This window comes from Polypterus senegalus, chromosome 1 (genome assembly GCF_016835505.1).
Source record: "Polypterus senegalus isolate Bchr_013 chromosome 1, ASM1683550v1, whole genome shotgun sequence".
Classification (NCBI taxonomy): Eukaryota; Metazoa; Chordata; class Cladistia; order Polypteriformes; family Polypteridae; genus Polypterus; species Polypterus senegalus.
Window position 1 is genome coordinate 178,659,035 of NC_053154.1, and position 27,203 is coordinate 178,686,237.

Genomic DNA, 27,203 nt, shown 5'->3' on the forward strand with positions numbered 1-27,203 from the left:
TTAAAGATCTACCAAGGTTTCATCCCTGACTCAAGATTGTTTTCTTTGTATTTAATCTTTTTAGTTTTTCTTTTAATATTATTTGATATTCTTTGTTATTGCTTATGGGAGTTTTCAATATTTATGTATTTTACAGATATTTATTGAAATTTATTTATCATATTTAACATTTTTTTTTGTGCTTTCTTCCCTGCCCTCATTTTGTATAGCCTTAGGACCTGAGCCACCTAAGGCTGCACTAGGGAACAGTCCCTGGGAGTATTTAAGCCAAAGCACAAAGCAGCATTTAATATGGCTACTTTGGCAATGAAGTTTTGTCCCTGTCTTGCAGGTTATGCTTTTCTCTGAGTCTGGATTTCTTGGTTTAGACCACCTGCAGTTGAATGAAGGTACTGTCTTTTGTTGCTGTTTTTGGATTTGTTCTCTGTAGGCAAACCTATTTGTTTAATTTTTTGTGCCTGCCTTACTTGTCTTTTTTGTACAGTCCTTTTTGAATTCTCTGCTATGTTACAACCAGGGTTACTTCCCTGGTTTATGTTAATTTTGCTTTTTTGTGCTTTCGTTTATTTTAATATGTTTATTGCGAATATGTGTTTTTATTAATGTTGTTCTGTTTATTTATTATGTTTATCTGTGTATTGTTCTATGTACTCATGTTCCTAGTGTTTTGTGGATGAAATTCCAAAGATGCAGAGTCAACCTGATGTCACCATTGTGTTATGATATTCAACTTGTATAATTTTTTGTGTAAACTGCTATACAGTTCCTATCAATTTGTACATGTATTATAAGGTTTTGAGACCAAAGAAATTCAAATATGGGATTTGATTTTGTCAATCAACACGGTGACTGGTTAAGGACTAGAACCTCTGATAAATAATTTGAGGACCATGATGGAGAAAGACACCTGTCTTTCGACTTGGTCGACTTGAGAAGAAAATGTGACTCAACACCCAGGACATCCACCTGAGGGGTCCATGTCATAAGCTTGCACCACATTATATTGAACCTTAGGTGTTTCGCAGGAGAGTGGGTTTAGTATCCTACAGGCTGGCATTGCCAGCACATTTTGAGATTCATTTTAACGTTCCATATATAAAAAGCCATCTGCTCCTGCACATATGAATGGTAATGATGAATTTGGGGTGCAAACCATTCTCATTTATTGTTGTCCAGGTACTACTGTCAAATATCTAGTTGGAAAGGGTACCATCCACTGGATCACTCCTGGATTCATTCTTCTGATCTTCATGTCCCTGCATTGTTGTGTTGCTTGTTATTTTAACAAGCCAAATGGCTATGTTTGAGACTGCAGGCTTTGAGGGTTATTCTGATCTGTTTTGTGGGTGAAGTCCCAAAGATGCAGGATTATCATGATGTCACCACTGTATTATCATATCCAACGTTTATAGTTCTTTGTGTAAACTACTGTGCAGTTCCTAACAGTCTGTATAGGGGTCATATGGTTTTGAGATCCAAGGAATTCAAAAATGGGGTTTGATTTTACATATTATTTAATCCAATTTTACCTTTGTACGAGTTTAATTGGCATTCATATTTTTATCTTGTGATCTATTAAAATACAGTATATACTACTGTATAAGTCAGGTCTTGAATCCTGAAAAATCTAAATCAAACCCGACTTATACGCTGTTCAAAAATGCGACACTTGATTTTTTTTTTTACATCTTCTTGCCTCCTCAAATCTCTCATCAGTTTCTTAGACGCATCAGATTTTGTTGCAGCAGCGCAGTTACCAATTTCTTTCGATACTTCAACAACGTTTAATTTAAAACCAGCTTCATATTTTCTTCTGATCGAACACTCCATCGTAGATAAGAGATGCTTTTATGATAATGGTGTATGAGGGTGGGAGATGCAAAAAACACAAATCAGTGCAAATGTTGCTTCGGAATATGTTGGGTATTACTGTGTGGTCACGTAAGCACAATAGAGAGACAGAGAGGTTAGGAGCACACACTGATACAGTGCATTGCCGAAACCACATTAAAAAAAAGGCAGTGTACTCTGTGGTTACTCTCTCAGGTGGGCGTTAGCATATCATAATCCCTTGTACCAATAGTGCGGGTTTTCCACATTTGACTTATACGATCAACATTATAAAATACTAGAAATGATACTGTAAAATCAAGTCCTGTTGATGATCCTAGCTGGATTAAAAAGGAGGAGCCCATTGTCACGCAGACCTTGAGAAACAGAATGAAGTGCAATCCCATTCCACATAGCATACTTTTAGACACAGTTTAAAGTTACATTCTCCTAAGCTGACAGGACTATCAATCAACCTAGGGGATAACTGTGGTTATTTAAGGAATCAACATTTGTCATGTGCCATTAACAACTGGGTGTAACCAACTATGACAAAAAATTTCTGATAATGTAATGATCTAATCAATGAATTGTATAAAGAAAGCGCAGAGGTTGCTCCTTTACTTTGTAACACTTGCAAATTAGTTACTTGCACTGTTATATGTTGCCTTATGCAAGACATACAGTAGATAAAGAATAATGATTGACGCTTTCTCCTGGCTGTGTGGGGCAGCGCCCGTTAAATTTCATCCAAACCAAGAATGCATTTTTGTTACCCATTTAGGGTTATATTTCTGCGATTTCTGTGGAGAACTTGCCAAGAACTCCCTGTGGTGCGCTCATTTGTAATGTCAATCTAGCAACAATACAAAGGTTACCCAAGGCATTTCTAGGGTATCCGAGATTAATGGATGAACCTTATTCACAGCATTAATAGATCAATTATTCAATCCTTCTGGTTTTTCAAACCCCTGCTATTGTTTTTAACTCTGAATTTTACGATTTTGTTTTGTTTTTGATATCCTTAACTGGCTGTTTCAATCTTTAGTCCATTCTTTGACTTGTGATTCTCCTGGTCACTTCCATTTCCTTCATACTGTCTCTTGGAAGTCAGTATACGCTGAAGAACAACCCTCAGCCTTTATATTCCAATGCTGGGATCAGGTCCTTCAGTGCTACATTGTTGGGTGGATTGTGCTTTGTTTACTGCGGGTAGTGATTTTTGTGGCTTCTTTGATTACAGCCTTTGTTCCAGCATTTGCTCTTTTTTATGGTTTTGAACTTGTTCCCCTTAGACTACCTTTAGGCAAGTCCTTTCGTCTTATTTTGGATTTTTCGCCATCTTTTCTGTTCTTTTGTTTATTATGAATATAATTCTTTTTTTCTTTTTTTTAAACAAAGATTCTTTGTGGACTTCATTCTCAAAACAAAGGTTTTTATGGTTTTGCTTTTCCTTGAGAGGCATATTGGTTTCTTTTGAGACATTTAAAGTGCCTTTGAATTAGGGAGGGTCAGGCTGTCTAAGGGGAGGTCTATTCTAGGCAGGCTTGGTAAAGGGTATCAGTGCATGCCCCCAACCTAGGTAAGGCCCTGACCTTGTTTTGTGATTTTTTTAGAGCCTTATAACTATTTTCTATTTTGTGGACTGCTTTAATACAACACTATTGTAATAAATACTGAATAAATATTGAACTTGGGAGATTTTTTTTTTTTTTTCACGTTTTTCCCTCTCTTCCATTGAATATGCAAGACTTTACGCCTTTGCTGTTAGCCTGTCTTTTGAGTTTTAGGCCAGGCTGCTTGAGGTGTTGAGGCTAATACTCTGTGTCCATATGGCAGGATTACAACACACATCTAGAATTTTTACCCATTATTAAACCATAGAGTATATTAAGCATCTACTTTTAGGATCTCTTTAGTTTTTGAAGTTTAAGTTTGCTCTGAGTTTAGATTTATACCCACTTCGCAAACATTAACGTTTCTGCCCTTATGCATGATGTTCTGTAAAATGATTCCATATGTCACAACATTAACCCACACTAAGTGAAGGTCATAGATAAATTTCACCAAATATCACTCATAACCCATCAAATGTAGTTCTTCATACATTTGGAATGACATGCTGTGAAGTGGGGCAAAATTTTAGTCACAGTTTGGGTGTGAAGTGTAAACGTGAGAGAAGAATACAGGGTTTGTGTGCCAGTGGAAACAGACCTGTCTTCAGAAAATCAACATAAAGCAGGTTGGCCCAAAAAGGGCTGATTGCAAATAAAATACTTATATGTGGGAAAGCCTGATCTGTACCCTCTAATAAGTGATGCAGACAGAGTAGCACCAGATTACCAAAATGTCAAAAAACACAAAATATCCAAATGAGTGTGGCACAAGAGATGTTGCTTTACATACAAATGAAAAAGTCAAGAATAATGGGTCTTAAACAATATAAATATAAAAGACTACATAATATAAAAGACTACATAAAATCTTAATCATAAAGGAAATGGATGGATAAACAGATGCTGAATAAACATTACTTTAATATTTGTTTTCTATGTTGTGCTGCTGCTGGGCTGGTTAACATCGCTTCCAGAGAGGCCTACCAAAACAGTAAGCTGATTAAGAAGGCTGGCTCATTTATGGGCCTCAATGTCAACCTGCCGGAGCTATCAGCAGACAAGAGAATGAAGACAAAACCAATGGCCATTAATTCTTCACATCCTTTCTCTGACACACTATCATTAAGTACTTTTAGCAAGTGCATACAAGAAATGCTGCTGAGGCTTCTTAATATACCTACAGCAATACACCCTTATAATGCCTTACTCTGGCTGCTCTATTATCTTTAGCCAAGTCCCAAGTTTTAGAGGGGGAATGGTGGGGGGTTGTTATGTCTGTTATAATATATTTCTTGACTTTCTATAAAATGCTAAATTTCCCTCTTGAGAAAAATAAAGCATTTGATCTATCTATTAATTCTGACCACAAATGTGGGAAATGCATTCAGCATAACACATAAAGAACTTGTTGTGCTTACTAGAAAAATGTGTTTTGCCTTTATCATTTGAAAATTGACTTCATAAATAACAGATATGACTTTATACAGTATTACACATCATAAAAGATGAGCTAGTTTGATTAACTGTTCAAATTGGCCTAGCATGAATTTTGCGGTGTGTGAGTGAGTCCTGTGGTAGACTTTCACCCTTGGAAAACTCTCAGGACAAGAGGAAAAGTCTCTGATCCTGCACACCTAAATGCCACCTGGCAGCCCTTGCCTATTCTTTATTATTGCAGTTCAGTTAATATTTTGGCCTGAATGCCTTTAGCCTGTGCGGAACCTTTCCTTTCAACTTTCAGCACTTTTCATCCTACCTTTGTAAGTAGGTGATGAAAAGCTATCACAAGCTACTAAACACTATACAAATGTCATGTTGGGGTATCCCAAAAAAAAAAATCAGAAATGCCAATTTCTAATTTTGCATAATGGAAAAAAATCTGTGCAACCTGAAATGAGGCATATATAGAAAAAAATATTTCCTTCTCATAGTCTAGTACAGTACAAAAATTGTTTAATTCCATGATTAGAGCAGTAAATATACATTCACTTTCATTTTTATTGTTCAGAAACACTGATTTAAACCAAAAACATTCCTGCTTTTTAATGACTTTATGAATTTTATGTGTGAGGCTCGCTTCAAAGCAGTGTAGAGCTGGATTTGTTGAGATACTCTTTGTTTAAGTATATGCAGCATACTTCTCACATCTTTTAACAGAAGTTCATTTAACCTTTCTTACTCCTAAGTGTTATGCTCTAGCCCACCACCCCTAAATTGAATTATATGGGTTTGAGAATATTGAGTAAAATTGGCTATTCATCTACTTTAAATACACCATTTTCTTAATTTCCTGCAAATAAGTTAAACACATTGCTTTATTCAAATATTAAAAATTCCAATTGGACCAGCATAACGGTGATATGATCAGTGCTGTAGTCTTAAAGGTGTAGGGGCCTGTGGTCAATTCCCATCTCAGTCATCCTGTTGACTTTACACATTCTTTCCACATATGGATGTTTTTTTCGCAGAATCTGGTTTCCTCTTACAATCTAAAATTGCATTTTAAAGTAACTCACTGTAAATAATGCTGACAAATGATGACAAAGAGTGCTCGTGATAGACTGGCATCTCATCTAGGTCTGGGTTCTGTCTTGTGACAATTCTCATTTATTTACTATATACTCAGTAGAGTTTTTTAGTAACATACCAACACCACCAAAAAAAAGATCCAGTACCTTCTAGATCCACCCTCTGTTTTCATTCTTGATCAGAGGTCTAGTTATTCGTCTTTGAAACTGTCTCTGACTGCTGTGACAGCACATGCTTAACAGCTTGTCTTGCACTTTCCACTTTACTGGCTGGTACCTTCTGCATTATTATGCTCTGTATAAAGCGACTGCTATATTTTAATCAACACTGCTGATATGAAACTTGCTTAATTTTGTCTACTACTGCTACTATGCCACAGGCTTCATGGCACAAGTTTCTTGGACTGTATTTTGTTTAATGACCCCCAGCCCACTCCCTGACATTCCACAGTCTTGCTTTTAGCATGCAATGATTCTTCCTGCTCTACTTCTTGAGTTTTCCTTTTAATTTACTGTCTCAATCCATCCATCTATCCAACCTGCTATATCCTAACTACAGGGTCACAGGGGTCTGCTGGAGCCAATCCCAGTTAACACTGGGAGCAAGGCAGGAAACAAACCCCGGGCAGGGCGTCAACCCACTGCACATTTACTGTCTCACCTGAGGTATTTATTATCCCTTTTACTTACTTATTTATTTCTGGGATATTTCACTTTGGCAGTCTACTTCTTCATAGCTGGTATTACCTCTTAATAATAATAATACATTTTATTTATATAGCGCCTTTGCCATGCTCAAGGCACTTCGCAGAATTTAAGAAAGAACAGCAGGGTACACAGTATATAGCATTGTACAAACCAAATAAAAAAATAATAAAGATTAAGACAGTAAATTAAGAGAAAAAGCCTAACAGACAACAAAATTGATGGTCTAGCACACACACAAAGGTTACATGAGCATCTTGACATAAATGTAAACTGAGAGAAGGGTAATAAAGTCAAGTAGAGCTAAAAGCCTCCCTGAACAGATGAGTTTAGAGTTGTTTTTTAAAAGAATTCATGGAGTCAGCTGACCTGATTAATTTCGGTAGGTCATTCCAGAGTCTGGGCGCTATACAGCTGAAGGCCCTGTCACCCACGGAGTGTAGAGTAGTGTGGGGCACAACAAGATTGACAGAATCAGAGGACCTTAGTGGGCGGGCAGGCACATAGTGATGGAGAAGGTCACTTATGTAGTCTGGCGCAAGGTTATTTAAGGATTTGTAGGTTATTAGTAGGATTTTATATTCAATTCTGTAAGACACAGGGAGCCAGTAAAGGCGGAGCAGGATGGGTGTTATATGCTCACTGCTGTTGGTTCGAGTAAGGATTCTTGCGGCTGAGTTTTGAATAACCTGGAGCAAACAGGGGATATGTTACGGAGGTGAAAGTAAGAAAGTTTCTTAATGTGGTTTATGTGGGTGGAATAAGAAAGGGAGGAATCAAAAATGACATCAAGATTCTTTGCAGTAGAGGCAGGTCTGATGAGATCACTGGCAAGATGGAATGGAAAGGAGCTCATTTTATTAAGTGGAACTTTAGTCCCAATTTACAGGAGTTCAGTTTTGTTGCAATTTAATTTTGAAAAGTCCTGCTCCAACCAGGTATTAATTTCACTGAGGCAGGTTGTGAGCTGAGAGAGCTCTAATGAGCTCTTGTACTGCACTAATTCTTGTCTCTTCACCAAATTTTTTTTGGTGCTCACCTAGTCATGAGCAGTACTAATGTATTAACAGCCATGTATGTACATTTTTACTAATACAGTGATATAAAGTATTAGTAATTATCATAATGTCAAATAAATATATAACAAAACGGTGCTCATTGCATTTATTTAAGCAACAATCAACCAATATTGCCTATATTCTTTAAAATGATGGATAGGTATCTCATCACCCAGGCTGAACTATTTAAAAATTGCAAGCTCTTTGAATGTTTGCTTCACTCCTCCAAATGCAACACCATAAAAACTGAGCTATGGACCCATGAAAAATTCCCGGACACAGACAGACGCGGAGACAGCCAGATGTCCAAAAGCACACACGTTTATTTCTCACAACACTACACAGCACACAATTTAGCCTAAACACAGCTCACAGTCCTTTTCTCCTCAGTCTATTGCTGCCTCTTCTCCACTCCTAACAAGCTCCGTTCTCTTCCACCCGACTCCGGCTTTTTAAATGGAGTGAAGCGGTCCCTTTTATAATGCACCTGGATGTGCTCTAGGTGCTCCCTGATGATCTCCCTGCAGCACTTCATGGTATGGCAAAAGTGCTGCCCTTGCACTCAGAAGCACTCCGGGCGTATCTGATTCCTGTTCCGGCAGCACTTCCTGGTGTGGCGGAAGTGCTGCGATCCATGGCTCTGGAACCATCCAGGTGCCCCCTAGTGGCAGCCACGGACCCCCACAGGGATGAGCTTCCCAGCTCTGTATCTGTGGCCCTGATGGAATCCAGGGAGGCTGCCCTCTTGCATCCAGGGGAAAATATTGTTCCTCTCCCAGTCCTTCCAGGTTCCAGGCGTCCTGGTGGGGCAAGATCCCTGGCCATCTGCCACTATATATATATATATATATATATATATATATATATATATATATATATATATATATATATATATATATATACTAATAAAAGGAAAAGCCCTCACTGACTGACTGACTGACTGACTGACTGACTGACTCACTCACTCACTCACTCACTCATCACTAATTCTCCAAGTTCCCGTTTGGCTAGAAGGCTGAAATTTGGCAGGCTCATTCCTTACAGCTTACTTACAAAAGTTGGGCAGGTTTCATTTCGAAATTCTATGCCTAATGGTCATAACTGGAAGCTATTTTTCTCCATATAATGTAACAGAGTTGAGCTGGATGGCCGTGGGGGGCGGAGTTTCGTGTGACATCATCACACCTCCTACGTAAGTACGTAGAGAACAAGGAAGACCTCCAAACAGAGCTGAACAAAAAACACCATTTCACAATTGAGAAGGCAGAAAAAGATTATGACGCAAGTGATGCATACAAGCGTATTCATAAATACAAGCATATTCATAAGTACAGCTACTGCGGAAACAAAGCACGGCGTGAACCGTAAGTTTATATTAAGTTTATAGACACACTCCCGCTGCTGTTTGTCATGCCTACGGCGAATGACGGTATTCACGAGATACAAGTTTACTGAGAAGACACGAGGTATAAACGAGACTTTGGATCACTTTGTAACGGAGTTAAAATTGCTGTAGCAAGAAACTGAACAAAATGTTAATGTTTTACTTTTAATAACTTATAGACTACATTTAATTTTTTTCCCTTGCACTCAGTGAGCGAGGCCAATGGGTGATCAGTTATATATATATATATATATATATATATATATATATATATATATATATATATATATATATCTATATATATATATATATATCTATATATATATATATATATATATATATATATATATATATATATATACTCAGCAAAAAAAAACGTCCTCTGACTTTCAACTGTTTTTACTTTCAGTAAACTTAATGTGTAAATATTTGTATGAACAGTAAAAGAGTCAACACCATAAGACATAAACTAAAAATGTTTCACAATGTGTCCGTGAATGAAGGGAGGCTCAAAATCAAAAGTACCAGTCAGTATCTGGTGTGGTCACCAGCTGCTTGAAGTACCGCAGTGCATCTCCTCCTCATGGACTGGACCAGATTTGTCAGTTCTTGCTGTGAGATGTTACCCCACTCTTCCACCAAGGCACCTGCAAGTTCCTGGACATTTCTGGGGGGAATGGCCCTAGCCCTCACCCTGCGATCCAACAGGTCCCAGACGTGCTCAATGGGATTGAGATCCGGGCTCTTCCACTGCGAGGATGATCAGCTGTCCTTCCTGTCTCCCTGTAGCGCTGTCTTAGGCGTCTCACAGTGCGGACATGCAGGTGAGCAGGGACCCTGGGCATCTTTCTTTGGGTGTTTTTCACAGTTGGTAGACAAGTCTCTTTAGTGTCCTGCGTTTTTAGAACTGTGACCTTAAATGCCTACTTTCTGTAAGCTGTTAAGGTCTTAACGACCATTCCACAGGTGCATGTTAATTAATTGATTATGGTTAATTGAACATGCATGGAAAACATTGTTTAAACCCTTTACAATGAAGATCTGTAAAGTTGTTTGGATTTTAAAACATTATTGTTGAAATACACAGTCCTGAAAAGGGACGTTTCTTTTTTGCTGAGTACATATATATATATATATATATATATATATATATATATATATATATATATATATATATATATATATATATGAATGACCTCCAAATAGCGCGGAGACTTTTGATCACGTCAACGTGTGTGCAAAAAGTGGCGTCTCCTGACCTGCAAAAATACTATTAAAGTCAAGCAGCTGGCGTGCGCGCATAGCTGTGCCGGCAAGGCGCTTTGCACTTTCTTTTGCACGTATACTCTTAACACTGCAGAGGATACAAAACTAATTTTGTTTAATTGCTGCTGATTACCGTCTTTAAAATGTAGCTTACCCAAAACCACTCCAGTGGTGCTCAATGTATCTTTACTTCTTAAAGCGTTGTTTTACTGTTTAATAACTTATAGACTACATTTTTTTTCCCTTGCACTCAGTCACCACAGCTATAAACACACATATAGACAAATACAAATATATATACACATATATATATAATTTGTGAGTGTATATATATATATATGTGTATATATATATAAAGATATGTATATAAACTGCTCAAAAAAATTAAAGGAACACTTTGAAAACACATCAGATCTCAATGGGAAAATGAAATCCTCCTGGATATCTATACTGATATAGACTGGGTAATGTGTTAGGAACGAAAGGATGCCACATTGTTTGATGGAAATGAAAATGATCAACCTACAGAGCCCTGAATTCAAAGACGCCCCAAAAATCAGAGTGAAAAAATTATGTGGCAGGCTAGTCCATTTTGCCAAAATTTAATTGCAGCAACTCAAAATTGTACGCAGCACTTTGTATGGCCCCTGTGTTCTTGTATACATGCCTGACAACATCGGTGCATGCTTCTAATGAGATGACAGATGGTGTTGTGGGGGATCTCCTCCCAGATCTGAACCAGGGCATCACTGAGCTCCTGGACAGTCTGAGGTGCAACCTGGTGGCATTGGATGGACCAAAACATAATGTCCCAGAGGTGTTCTATTGGATTTAGGTCAGGAAAGTGTGGTGGTCAGTCAATGGTATCAATTCCTTCATCCTCCAGGAACTGCCTGCATACTCTCACCACATGAGGCCAGGAATTGTCGTGCACCAGGAGCCACTGTACCAGCATAGGGTCTGACAATGGGTCCAAGGATTTCATCCTGATACCTAATGGCAGCCAAGGTGCCTTTGTCAAGCCTGTAGCGGTCTGTGTGACCCTCCATGGATATGCCTCCCCAGACAATCATTAACCCACCACCAAACTGCTCATGCTGAATGATGTTACAGGCAGCATAATGTTCTCCATGGCTTCTCCAGACCCTTTCACTTCTGTCACGTGCTCAGGGTGAACCTGCTCTCATCTGTAAAAAGCACAGGGCACCAGTGGTGCATCTGCCAATTCTGGTATTCTATGGCGAATGCCAATCGAGCTGCATGCTGCTATGGGCAGTGAGCTCAGGGCCCATTAGAGGACATGGGGCCCTTGGGTCACCCTCATGAAGTCTTTCTGGTTGTTTGGTCAGAGACATTCACACCAGTGGCCTGCTGGAGGTCATTTTGTAGGGCTCTGGCAGTGCTCATCCTGTTCCTCCTTGCCCAAAGGAGCAGATACTGGTCCTGCTGATGGGTTATGGACCTTCTATGGCCCTCTCCAGCTCTCCTAGAGTAACTGCTTGTCTCCTAGAATCTCCTCCATGCCCTTAAGACTGTGCAGGGAGACACAGCAAACCTTCTGGCAATGACACGTATTGATGTGCCATCCTGGAGAAGTTGGACTACCTGTGCAACCTCTGTAGGGTCCAGGTATCGCCTCATGCTACCAGTAGTGACACTGACTGTAGCCAAATGCAAAACTAGTGAAGAAACAGTCAGAAAAGATGAGGAGGGAAAATGTCAGTGGCCTCCACCTGTTAAACCATTCCTGTTTGGGGGTCATCTCATTGTTGCCCTCTAGTGCATCTGTTGTTAATTTCATTAACACCACAGCAGCTGAAACTGATTAACAACCCCTCTGCTACTTAACTGACCAGAATAATATCCCATAAGTTTCATTGACTTTATGCTATACTCTGATTAAAAAGTGTTCCTTTAATTCTTTTGAACAGTATATATATATATATATATATATATATATATATATATATATATATATATATGTGAGTGTATATATATATATATGTGTATATATATATATATATATATATATATATATATACACACACACACACACACACAGGGAGAGTCAAAATTATGTCAACATTTGAATGGTGGAAAAAATGTATTATTCACAAAACATACTTCATATGTGCAAGATGATTTACAGGAATATCTAAACCTGTTTGCCATCATGATTAACATACAAAAACCAACGGGCAGCAGTACCATTTAAATTTTAATCTGCCCATGGTGTACATCTATCTGCAGAAGAAAAATAATCCATTAGTGTTAACATAATTTTAAAACACCCTGTATATATAAAACATATATAGACACACATTGTAAGGTTTCTAAACTCTTTTGGGACTTCACCCAATGGGACAACATGCGGAAGAGTGTCCCGAAGCCTGATCGCCTCATCCGTGGAAGACAGCTTATCCGTGAAAGCAAATCCAAGCTGATTGCAGTTGTGCTGTAAACATCTGTCTTCGATGGGTGATGCAAGGAACATTATAAATGCAGGGAACAGTATTACTTGGCCACTAACATGGAGCCACAACCCTGCCTGACTGCTGTGTCTGTGTGTAGGAGAGTGGTAGATCCCGCGGCAATAAATAAAACGTGCTGTTCCTGTTTCATGCTGAATAAAGCTGGCTTTGCTGAAGTACTGAGACTCAGACTCGTGTTTTGGGGTGCAAGACAGTGATTTATGCGACACAATATTCCTCTAAGTTCTGCAGAACACCTCGGTTTTTTCAATTTTTATGAAAATGCATGCAGTTTAATGCCTTTCATGAAATCAAGGCATTGAGCAAGTAAACAATGGCAAATAATAACAGTAAGTCAAGGAATCATCAAGTGTACAAAAGTACATTCCTATCTAAAATCAGCCCATTACAGAAATAACTGTAGGGAGGAACACACAGACACTTCTGATCTTGAGTAAGATGTTAGGCATCTGCAAGGCCATCTCTACCATCCTGATGAATTAGGTAGTTGCCTGGGACTTCAAAATTTTTGGGGGAATGGCATTTTGTTAACATGCTTTGGGGTATGACATTTATGTTACGACTCATATGAATCATTATGTGAACCTACACTCTTTGATATGACATCCGTATAAGACTTGCGCATCTCTGAGGGAGAAATTTGTTGAATATGACGCTCACGATTTGCACATATCTCCATGAGGAAAAACCCAACCCGTCCCATTCTTCTTTAATACATTGATTCAGGTACAACTTGTGTGAATCTTCACTGGGGACCCACATCCAGCTATATGATCCCACATCTGTGTGTGACTTGCGTAAAATACCAAAGGAGAGACTGCTCTGCAGTAATATGCATAGTAATTGCGTTCAAGACTCAAGTTTGGGTGCAACATTTTCACTTTTGCCTAGGGAAGCAATAAAGCTAAAGCCAACCCTGGGCTCTGTAAATCATATGGGATTTTTCTCTCTATTCTCCTTTGATCCTAGCAACATCAAAAAAAAAAAAAAAAAGAGCAGCAGTGTAAAGTATTTTTTAATGAAAACAATTATACATATGCTAATTGCCTGCTATCAATAAAGAATAGGATTTTCAAACATCATACCTGCTACATTATATTGCTTGGTTTTGAACATTTCAATATAACATATTACTGTTTCTAAAGATTTTTTTTTATAGTTTGTGGTGGCTTTAGAAATGTTAAGATCACAATCGCCTTTCACTAGTATCTCCTATAAGTGTTCTTGATGTAATTCACTGTTAATAAATAGCAAACAAAACTTTAATTTCTGCCACAATCTTAACAAACTACCTCACATGAAACCAGTTCACATCTGTCTTCCTTGGCCATTGCAATTTTGTTCTTGAATTCACACTCTCAGTTACAAACCTAAATAATAGTGTAAAACTGCTTAATAGTCAATAATGTACTGTTTATCAAACTTCTTTCTAATTTGCTATACATTTTCACCTTCTTATCACACATTTCTTGTCCACAGTGCTTACTGTATCCATTTGTAGTGCTTCTTTCATATCTGCCTTTATGGCTTAGTTGTCTGCAGACAGTAAGTCTGCTCTTTGGTAACATACCTAATCCACCCACTACTGCTTTTTGCAAAGCATATGAATGACTGTAGTAATTTTGTCTGCAATCATCCTTGTCACACAGCTATTGCAATTTTGAGAATCTCCAATTCTCATTCTTCAGCCTTAAGCACTAATACCTGGTGTATGTATAACTTATTAATGAAACGTCCATCCCTTCAGGCTATTACTCTTTTCCTTAGCACTTATTTTAGATTTTTTATTTTGAAAGATTTCTCAGAATTCATGAAGCGTATAAACAGCTCCTCCTCGAATGCCAGGATCCTTACAGACAAATCCCTCATTATAGCTGCAGCTTCTCTCATTCTGCACTCTTTCATGAATCCAAATTGAATTTTATCAATGAAATTTATTGACAATCTTTCTGTCCCTTTGAGCATTACAGTATCTCTGAAGCATCTTAGTATAAATTGAAGTGTTTTATAATCTGCACATTCCTACCCCCAATCAACCAAGCATTACTATTGTCGACTTTCTGAATTCAGCCTTCTGGCTGATTCTTTTTGTGTGTACATCTTTGCATCAACTCTTTTCTGCCTTTCTGTCAAGAGCCTTTATCAGTTTCTTCTTGAACTGCCAGCTACTCTTTCCAGTTTTCTCTTCTTTAACTCTTGTAATGTTGTCTCCATCTCAGTTTCTAGTTTGTCTCATCCAATTACATCGATTGTCAAAGCTTTTTTAGGTCAAACTCAACAATCTTAGGCTTGTCATTTTAGTGGCACAGAAACTCATTGTTTGCCTGCCATCCCCTTTGATGTATTCTGAGTTTTAACCTTAAATATTTAGATTTTTTTCTAACCACCTTGTTTTTTGTGTTATACGTGACATTTGTTTGTCTTATTTCTCTGAGATCACCACATTTTGCTTCCCACAAACTCTTTAAACCCTCATCTATATTCTTGCTCACTAGGTGTTCAGTGAACTGTCTGCCTTCCAATGAATATATCTTTTTATTTAATTTGTTTTTTCCAGCCTCTGGGTCATCTCTCCCATTAATCACAACTTCATTTTCTGATTATATATCCTAAACAAGCCAGTCATCCATTATGGTATTTTTTCCGTTTTTTCCCAAATTGCATCTTCTTGTTTTTCTTCCATTTTAGTTTACACTAGAATATTTTATTATCTTTTGGGTCACTTTTCAATTATTTTTGTTACTTTGCTTCTAATTTCCGGCAGTTTTATACTTATCTTTAAATCCATAATTAACCTGTTTATTCCCATACATGGTTGAGGGGAGTTTCTGAATTTCTTAAGGGAAGGGCAAAACCCTTATAAGCCTCCTACAGTAAATTCATACAATTATTTAACTAGTACTAAATACATCAAGCCATGGGATGTGCTAAATAAGATAATGAAATAACTTTGCAAACACCATTTTTAAGAAATAAGGAACTTCTATCTAACTTTATCAAAAGAAACAGGAAGAAGAGCAATAATAATTTAAATAAACCAACAAAATGTCCCATTGGTGATGGAACTCAGAAGGAAAGTGACTGTGAGAAGGGCATAGTCAGATACAGGCAATGGTCAAAAAACGGGAGATCAAGCCAAACAAATTGTTAAAATGCAAATCACAACATGGGAATTAGAAACCAAGTAACAAAAGAACAAAGTCAAATACTGGGAAACCCTGAAGAAATAAATCACGGGGAAAAAAAACACCAGAGTTTTGGGATCCTAAAGTCAAATGCCACAGCACTGATTTAAATGATCTTTAAACCTGTTACCAACTCAGATGTCATTCAGTGCCGCGTCTCACTCTGAATGCTGGGAAGTCACTGCGGATACAGAAGATGTGAATGACATAAAATAGCAGAGCTCGTTGGGATCCTCAAAACTGAAAAGAGAAAACTACTAAACTTAAGAAAAACCCTAAATAAGCAAAATCCAAAGCAAAATCTAAATGTGAAAACCAATGATATAAGTGGGCAAACTCCAAAATTTGAATCTCTAAAATTACTCAAGTTTAAATTCTTAATTGAGAGGACTAATCTGGAAAAGCGAGATTAGTATGTGGACGATTAAATAAGTAAAGGTAACATCCAGGTAAAAATTAAACCATGCAACATGTTTTTACAGAACAACTAAGAACCTCCTCAGAAAAGAAAGTGACAATGACAATGCCACAACAAAGAGTTGTGGTCAGGCTTGTTCTTAAATCTCTCTCAGGTGACCGCACTACTAACTACAGCATTAAATACTAGACTAACTAGTTCTGTCCCTTAAAGGTGCCAAACTATGTGAGTAATGTTTAACAAAAATGGGTAAAGGAATGGAGACACAACAAAATAATCTTTCAAATCTGATCTAATATTTGATAATATCAACCCCTAAGTAGTTTGTTAATTCATAATAAATTAAAAAAATTCCAGGTTGTGAATATTCAATCTTATTGTTTAAGAAACATCTCAATGAACGCAGACAGAAATAATTAGTGTATTTTAATTCAGCTGTAAATATCAGTACTTAAGAAGCTGACAGCTTCTCACCTATTCTTTCACATTTAGTGTCCATTTTAATTATTTAAATTTAATTTAAACACTTTTAACAGGTTTTCTGGTTGCTTATGTTTAAAAGTTGTTCATATATTTTAATAAAAATCTTTAGCATATAACTCAATAAGTTAGATGTTACATAGATCTTAACTATTTGTAGATTCAAAAATTAAGTACAATCATTACCCCTGCTTTAGCCCTACTTTCAGGGTAATGTTTGCTGCTTTGTTTGGACCGTGGTAAATTCTATCTATCTATCTAACTCTTTAATAGCTAGCAAACAGTCAAGGTAAGTATTGCTGCATATTTCTTCTTTATGTTTAAATGTAACTGTGCAAATATGACCCACATTTTTCAGAATCTTTTTTTTAATTCAAGACCCATAAATAAGCATTAAGATATTATCTTTCTCTCTCAAACCAATGCCCAGTTCTTCTCCCACTCTTAAATTTCACCCTGAACCAAGGAAAAAGTTTACAAAATTAAACAAAAAACTGAATCAGTTTGTTGTTCTGGGAAAACTAGAAAGCCTCTAAATAAACAGATGATTACGTGTGTTTTGGGCTATCTGTGTTTCATAGAGGAAGTTATGTTGGTTTCTTCATGCAGTTCTAAAGGCCAGGAACCCAATTAACAGAGAAAGGCAGAGAAAAGTAAGAGCTTTATCAGAAATCTCATTAACTATACACTTTGTCAAAAGAGAAGCCGGTCATTTTTTAAATAAACTCATTCCACTCTCCTACAGTTATTGGCTATCCCATCTTGCCTTTGCTACATAATATAAAACAGATAAAACCATGTTCATTCACCTCTATCTAAGGCATTTTTACCCCAAACAAGGAACTTCTTACAAACATACTGGAAGCTGCTTTTGATCAAATATACTTTGAATTATTATCTTGTCAGAATTTTTTTTCATGTTTAGTAAACCTTTAAATTTGAAAAAAACTGAAAAATTAATATTTTATGTGATGAACTGTAATGGTAAAATTGTCCAGTTCAGAATAGTGTCACTTCTCTTTGTCTGTTCTAAGCACATTTTAAGCACCTGGGTATTGTTGAGAGTCTGGAACAGATAATAAATGAAACACGAGATGAAGCAAAATTAGACAGGCAGAAGTCAAAAGTTAAGGACTGCCAATATCAGGGAAGAAACAAAATGAATAATCTTGAAGCATGAAACCTAAATCAGAACCTAAAACATACCTATTTGAATCTGGTTGCTACACTGCTGAGGGGGCAGCTTTGTGTGAGGTCACTGCCACATCATTCACCTGGGATGAATTCCTCAGAGCCAATGTCAGACTTTACACTGGTGCAGGAGGCCATGGGTTCCTCCTGATGCAGGACAATATCCCTGCCTCATGTGACAAGAGTGTAGGCAGTTCCTGGATGAGGAAGGCACTGATGCCAATGACTGTCCTGCTTGTTCCGCAGCCCTGAATCCAAATAAGAACCTCTGGGACATTATGTAATGGTGCATCCAATTTTCCCAAGTAATGCCACAAACTGTCCGGGAAATCACAGATCCCCTGATCCAGGACTGGGAGGAGATCCCCCAGGAAACCATTTGCTGTCCCATCAGGAGCATACCAGTGCATTGTCAGGAGCATGCAGGCACATGAGGGCCTTACACACTACTGAGTCACATTATATGAGGTGCCATGATGAAATTCATATAAGTTGTATCAGCCTGTGATTTCAATTTTTGACTCTAATTTTCGGTGTGATGTTGAATATTTCCACTTGAATATTTTGTTCATTGAGATCAGAGATGTGATTTACGTATTCCCTTAATTATTTTGGGCAGTGTATAAGAACCAGCAATGACAGTTTCAGTATAGTGTGTGAATTTTAAACTAGAAATACAGGTCATTTGCTTTTAAGTATCCATATAGCCTGTGAAACAACTGTATCTGAGACAGGTAGTTGCACAGGGGATGCACCAATATCCATTCTCCTGAAGGCAGGACTAAAAAGAGTTGATGAGCTGAGTGACTGGGATCTGAGATGATAGACTTAACACTCTTCAGACATCAGATGATGGAAATAGTCAGGAGCTGAGGAAGATCTGTGAGCTGATTTTGGAGGCAATTCCAACAATTCTCTGAAGTAATTTGAGATGTTGGGATGTCATGTTGCTATACCACGCAAAGCCATGCAACTTGTCAGAGTGTTCTCAGTGGCACATTGGTAAAAATTACTCATGTTTCAATCCTCACACCAAACCTCTTTAGCCTCTTCAGGATGACCAGCCTCAATTCAGACTTCCTGAAGATGTAGGTTATGTGGGAAGAACATAAGAAGGATTTGGTGAGCTGGTCTGCAAAGAGCTGAAAGTGTAACTTCACTTTTTTTTACTTCTTCAATAATCTTTTTTGTCTTTTCAATGTTCAGGAAGAGACTGTTGTCAGAGTACCGTATAAACAACACCTGAACTTCCTTCCTGTAGGTGACCTTTTCATTGCTGCCAATCAGGCTGATTGCAGTGGCATTGTTGTCAAACTTGATGATGCTGTTATTGTCATATTTTACCAAACAGAGTTAGGTAAAGAGGCTTTTTAGCAATGGGCTGAGGCAGCAACCTTGAAGGACACCTGTATTAGAAACCACATGGACGAATGCCTATTTAATGCTTTCGCTGTCTGGGGCCTTTTTGATGGGAAGCCAAATACTCAACTGGAGATTTAAACTGCACATGTCAAGATCTCTGAGCTTTATGTTTATATGTACTAATGGTGCTAAAAGTGGAGCTGTAGTTGACAAACAGCATCCTAACATAGGTGTTATTTTTTCTTTTCTTTTTGAGATGCAATGTGCAGGGCAAAGGAAATGGCAGCACCTACAAATTTATTTTGCTGGAATGCAAACTATAATTGATATTATGTCATAAACATATACTGATTAATGTAGAACAGGACCAACTTTTTCAGCCATTTCATTACTATGGAAGGTAAAACAGCTTGATGGTAGTCATTTAGGCAAGAAACAACATTGCTTTGGAACAGGCACAAGTGTAGTTTTCTTAAAACACAGCAGCACTATGCGTAAAGATGGGGCAAGTTCAATTTGTCAGTATACATTTGCAACAATTGGTTAGTGCATGCCTTTAGAACCCAAAATGTAATGTTATCTGGGCCAGTGGCTTTGTGTGTTTTTGCCTTCTCAGCCACTGACAGTTGCAAAGCGATGCCACCTACTGGAATCACCATTTCCCTAAGCTGCTTTGCTCAGAACAAGAATGAAAGTTATTTAGGATGTCTAGGAGCAAGGCAGGGATGTGTTCTTCAGCACATCTGATGATGTACAGTAATCCATTACAGCCTGTAGTCCTTTCCAAAAATGATATGGTTTTGTTCTACTACTTTCATTTTCTAGCTCATTTTAATACAGTACCCTGGCTACTTTTGTAATTCTTATTTAGAATTCTTGTAGCTAACTGAACCATTAGAAATGAAAGCAGCAGACTGCTCCCTTTAAGTATAAGCAGACAGCAATGTTTACTCAAGGATTTTGGTTAGGATAAGAAATGGACAAACTGGGAAGGGACATATATGGCTATGCAAAACCTGACATAATTTGTCAATATGTTGGCATCTTAGTCCAGAGTCACAGAATAAGAATCTTTGGAGAGGGATGAGTTGGTCAAGTCCAGGCAGTCCTGAAGTTTGTTTTCATATTTCAGTGTCTAGCACAGTGGTTCTCAAACTGTGGGGCGCAAAGTAACAAAAAGGGGGGCGTGAAGATGTGAAAAAAAAGAAAACAAGGATAAAAAATATGAAAAATACATCTATTGAAACCAAAACAAATCAACTTAAACTACATTCTGTTACTTGAAAAATAAATATAGAGTTAGACAAATGTCAATAAAAGTTAAGTAGGTATAATAAAATATGCATCTATGATATATTATTAATTAAAAAAAGAACAAATTGGTATTAGTGGGCTCTTTTCAAAAAAAAATTAGGGGGGGCGCGATTAAAACTGTTACGAAAACCCGGGTCGCAAATACTTAAAGGTTGAGAAACGCTGGTGTAGCACTTTACTTTTCTCACTCCTGGCTGTAAGCACGTCAGTTTCAGCTTATAGGGATGAAGCAGAAAGACCAACAAATAATCAGATTTGCCAAAAGCAAAATGGACTTGTAGGTGCCTCTTTCTATGGTAGAACATAGACTGATAGCATGAATGAATAGTCCTGAAGAACAGTCTTCAAACGCATGGTCAAAATTAGAACCTGAAATGAACCTTTCCATTTGAATGTGGAAGCTAAACTAATGAGAATCAGAACGACAAAAGTTTTATCTACTTTATCTTATCTAACTTTGCATGTGGTTGCTGCTATATTCATTAACTTGTGTTATGTTATCAAAACAAAAACCACAGTCATATGATAACAATGAAGTGAAAACCAAAAATAAATACCAACGCTGAATTGGCATTAAACAAAATACTAAAAGGATAAAGAAAATCTATATAGTAATTACAAAACTGTTAGAACATAATAAAAAAAAGAAGTGAAAATAATAAAGCAATTATGATTTTGTTTCTTGTAGAATACCTACTGGTCTATCTAATTTAGTCAACATTTATTACAATATTTATTATATATCAGTCTGAAATATTATTATTACATTAAACGTGACAATGTTTATGAAAGTGCTAAACTATCCACAAAACAATACAGTTTAGACTTTCTTTTGCAATATTTGTTACATTTTAGTAGCAATTATTTGTTTGTTAATAAAGTTCACCTAAACAGTTGTTTTTTAATGTATAAATTTACATGCTAAATTAATATTACCGTTACAGTTTTGTTTCTAAATTTGTGTAAGTGCTGCAATTTAATGGTCTAGGAAGAATGCTCTATGAAAAAAAATAATAAGACTTTAGGAATAATGAAAATGAATCTGACCCAAAGAGAAATTGTTCATTATCTTTATCCTTTTTAATAGTTTGGAGACTTGCACACGAAAGCTTTCAGCTACAAAGTAAAGCATCAGTGAGATAAAATAATTCATAAGCATTTAAATACTTAACTGTTCAAAAAATACAGAAGGGCTCTGATTTTCCTGAATAATAAATGAAGACTATTGATAGTTCCTGGCACCCTGTCAAATTTGACAAGAAGAGTAATTTTCACATGTAGTATCAGAAGCTCATTAAAAAGGCTACTGGAAATTTTTGTTAGGAAGGACAAAAACATATTTTTATAATGCCAATTAAAGATTTAAGAGAAGGAAAAAACATCAATTATATGGCTGTTGTTCTTACTTGCAACTTTAAAAAGCTGAAACAATTCTGAACAACATGATCAGACAGCATGATTGAACAGGCCAGTGAGACATTTACATAAACACATATTTGCATATCTGGTGTGCTTCACATTCTAACAGAATATTACAGATGCAGCCAATATATGATTAACAGCATAAAATGTCAGTGCACTGGGATAGAAACAGTGGTTTTGAAGATATAACATTAAAAGACTTACACTCAAGAGTAGGCACTTGTGCTCCTTGATGGCCCCAATGCAGCCCAGGAATCCAACCACCATAATAAGACATCCTGCTGCGATGAGAAGGTTGGCTGCTGAAAGGGAAGGGAAGGATGTTGACAGTGTGGCAAAGTTCCCTTGGGTGACTGCTAACCAGATACCAACTCCTAATATTCCACATCCTCCAAGCTGAAACAAAAAAAGATGAAAATAAGGCCTTTGAACACACAATATACAAAATCCAAAAATAGAGTGCTCTGGTAAAATGCAAGTACCGGTATAAATTTTAAAAATAATTAAATACAGAATTAGTATACATAAATACACAGATTTTTTTTAACCACACAGGAAAACAAAGTAGTTAGGAATTGACATAAATGAAACAGAACAATACCTGTTCATTACTTGATTACTGAACTATATCCAGTTGACAACTGAGGAGAGGAAAACGAAAACTCAGTCAGCCTAATCTCTGGAGAAAATAAAACTCTGGAGTTCTGGAGACCTTGGCCATCTAGCCATTCCCTCCCTCCTCGGTATTCCACAATAAAGACTGTTTGATGATTATGCTATTAAAAGCAGTCATGCAGAAACCTATTAATTATGTTAGTGGACAATTAAAAGAAAGAATGGTCAAGGCTAAAGAACAAAGTGACTTTGAACATCATGTGGGTTTGGACTAGGGATCTTTGTGAGTGAATTATCAGGGACACAATTCTCACAATAGGCTCTTGAAGCCCTTGGACCAGAATATAACATGATAAAAAACCCAAGGTGGCATAGGTCCAGCCATTTCCTTTTTGGAAACATTTAGCTTCTTGCACCTATAAAATATCTCAAAAAAAGTTTTGCTGTTACATATATTTTCTATTTTTTTTTAGAAAACATACACACACTATATTTCTCTCTGAAGCAACAAATCTTTTTTAACTACATAGTATAAATATGTACTCATTCAAACCCTTTCTTATTAATTATTTTTCATATCAGTCCTTGAAATAATTACATTTACCACTACATTTTGAGAGACCTTACATTTTCTACAATAGATTGGAGTTTTTGTGGAACAATTCACACATCTCCTGTGATCTGTTGCAGGTGGCTACAGAAGTTCACTGCATTATTTATTTATTTATCTTCATAATGTTGCTTTTTTCTTGCATTTCACATCTGGAGTAATCTCAGTACATACATACATTTTCATACCAGCTTTTTCTCCCGCTGGGCTACGGAGATGGGGAAAATGCCTTATTTGATAGTCCTGGGTATATGGCAGGGAACAGACAGCCATGAGCACAGAGCTAGTCATACTGACACATACACCTAAACCAGTGCTTCTCAGCCACCTTTAAGTCACAGGTGGCAGCTGCTGGGTCGTAAGCACGAGACTTGTTCACAGTATAATCCGCACCCGCCCCATTATGCTAACATCTAATACAACTCAGTTTTTTTATTCTAATAAACATGTACGATTTATTTTGTTCAGGTTTTATTGAGTTTGTATTACTGAATAAAAGCAAACTTGTTTCATTGATTTGGTACAGACTCAGATCAAATGTATGTTCTTATTATTTAACAGCAACAATAGTAGCAGCCCAAAACTCAAAGCAAGAACGACCCAGGATCAAACTGGCAATGTCTTGATTACCGAGCAGCAGTTCTTATCCCTGCACCAGTGTAGCAGATACTTGTGAGACTGCCAAGTTTCCACTGTGAAAGACTCAAACCCACACATAGATGCAAACATCTTTACTTCGCATATTTGGGCTTCAGTTTTCACACACTGACAACAACATGTACATTGAACAATTTCTTTTTCTTCAGTTTTATTCTTGAATAAAAGCACATTTCTTTTGTTATACCTTTTGTGAACATGTTTATTTGATATTTGGACTTCAATCTTCATACATTTTACACTTCAACATTTTACCTTTATTACTATAACTTATGGAAAAAAAATCTGTTTTAGTTATGTGTTCAACATTTATCCTACATTTACACAGATCATTGTTGAAATGGAACACACATGAAGTGTATGTCTCTCAATTATAAAACAAAATCTTGAGACGAAACAAGACTATTGCCAAAATATTTTTTTCAAACCCCGTGAGACGAGACTATTGCCAAGAGATTTTTTCAAGTCCCGCTCTCCTCTCAACCATTTACAGTTAACGGCCCAAGCCCACGGTCCTCTCACCTCTCATTCTTGTGAATGCTTTTGTCAGACGCTTTCTCAGCTGTTAAAAATTTTTATGTTTTCCACACTTTAAGTTCCCAATAAAAGAAGACTTATTATGTCTAAATCTTATTGAAGAATTTCATCCCAAAGGGTTATCAACAGAAGAAATGAGTACACGGGCAATCCCAGCACAGAGAAACGATGAAGTCAAATGAATTAATGTGAAAATTGTTGATTGGTTACATGGCAAATTGATTAAACTGTACTGAAACATTTGGTGGTGATGGTGCATAAGATGAAAACATCAACTTACTGTACAATATCCCATAGAATATTCACAATAATTAACACCGTGTGGTCTTCCACCAGCCAAATTACTGTTAAAAGAAGGATATACCGTAATGTTATTGCATACACATATACATATATATACATATATATACACATATATATATATATATATATATACATACATATATACACATATATATCCATATATACATATATACGTATATATATACATATATACATACAGGTCCTTCTTAAAAAATTAGCATATTGTGATAAAGTTCATTATTTTCTGTAATGTACTGATAAACATTAGACTTTCATATATTTTAGATTCATTACACACAACTGAAGTAGTTCAAGCCTTTTATTGTTTTAATATTGATGATTTTGGCATACAGCTCATGAAAACCCAAAATTCCTATCTCAAAAAGTTAGCATATTTCATCCGACCAATAAAAGAAAAGTGTTTTTAATACAAAAAAAGTCAACCTTCAAATAATTATGTTCAGTTATGCACTCAATACTTGGTCAGGAATCCTTTTGCAGAAATGACTGCTTCAATGCGGCGTGGCATGGAGGCAATCAGCCTGTGGCACTGCTGAGGTGTTATGGAGGCCCAGGATGCTTCGATAGCGGCCTTAAGCTCATCCAGAGTGTTGGGTCTTGTGTCTCTCAACTTTCTCTTCACAATATCCCACAGATTCTCTATGGGGTTCATGTCAGGAGAGTTGGCAGGCCAATTGAGCACAGTAATACCATGGTCAGTAAACCATTTACCAGTGGTTTTGGCACTGTGAGCAGGTGCCAGGTTGTGCTGAAAAATGAAATCTTCATCTCCATAAAGCTTTTCAGCAGATGGAAGCATGAAGTGCTCCAAAATCTCCTGATAGCTAGCTGCATTGACCCTGCCCTTGATAAAACACAGTGGACCAACACCAGCAGCTGACATGGCACCCCAGACCATCACTGACTGTGGGTACTTGACACTGGACTTCAGGCATTTTGGCATTTCCTCTCCCCAGTCTTCCTCCAGACTCTGGCACCTTGATTTCCGAATGACATGCAAAATGTGCTTTCATCCGAAAAAAATACTTTGGACCACTGAGCAACAGTCCAGTGCTGCTTCTCTGTAGCCCAGGTCAGGCGCTTCTGCCTCTGTTTCTGGTTCAAAAGTGGCTTGACCTGGGGAATGCGGCACCTGTAGCCCATTTCCTGCACACGCCTGTACACGGTGGCTCTGGATGTTTCTACTCCAGACTCAGTCCACTGCTTCCACAGGTCCCCCAAGGTCTGGAATCAGTCCTTCTCCACAATCTTCCTCAGGGTCCGGTCACCTCTTCTCGTTGTGCAGCGTTTTCTGCCACACTTTTTCCTTCCCACAGACTTCCCACTGAGGTGCCTTGATACAACACTCTGGGAACAGCCTATTCGTTCAGAAATTTCTTTCTGTGTCTTACCCTCTTGCTTGAGGGTGTCAATGATGGCCTTCTGGACAGCAGTCAGGTCGGCAGTCTTACCCATGATTGCGGTTTTGAGTAATGAACCAGGCTGGGAGTTTTTAAAAGCCTCAGGAATCTTTTGCAGGTGTTTAAAGTTAATTAGTTGATTCAGATGATTAGGTTAATAGCTCGTTTAGAGAACCTTTTCATGATATGCTAATTTTTTGAGATAGGAATTTTGGGTTTTCATGAACTGTATGCCAAAATCATCAATATTAAAACAATAAAAGGCTTGAACTACTTCAGTTGTGTGTAATGAATCTAAAATATATGAAAGTCTAATGTTTATCAGTACATTACAGAAAATATCTGTAATAGAAAATAGAAAATGTCTATATATGTGTATATGTATACACATATATAGACATATATATATAGACATATATAGACATATACATATATATCTATACTAATAAAAGGCAAAGCCCTCACTCACTCACTCACTCACTCACTCACTGACTCATCACTAATTCTCCAACTTCCCGTGTGGGTGGAAGGCTGAAATTTGGCAGGTTCATTCCTTACAGCTTCCTTACAAAAACTGGGCAGGTTTTATATCGAAATTCTACGCGTAATGGTCATAACTGGAAGCTGTTTTTCTCCATTTACTGTAATGGAGATGAGCTTCAATGCCGTGGGGGCGGAGTTTCGTGTGACATCATCACGCCTCCCACGTAATCACGCAGTACATAGAAAACCAGGAAGACCTCGAAAAAGCGCTGAAGAAAACATGCATTATATAATTGAAAAGGCAGCAAACAATAAGAAGCGGCGAG

At 37.3% G+C, this 27,203-nt stretch overlaps 1 protein-coding gene across 3 annotated transcripts in view; it reads right to left on the minus strand.

Annotated features, from left to right (window-relative positions):
• The window catches only part of tspan4a (tetraspanin 4a), a 429,441-nt gene that overhangs the window by 79,112 nt on the left and 323,126 nt on the right, over positions 1-27,203 (minus strand). For all 3 annotated transcript variants that reach the window (XM_039763729.1, XM_039763719.1, XM_039763739.1), the window contains one exon: positions 22,456-22,647. In XM_039763729.1, the coding sequence (XP_039619663.1) occupies positions 22,456-22,647 (192 nt within the window). The remainder of the gene's footprint in view (positions 1-22,455; positions 22,648-27,203) is intronic.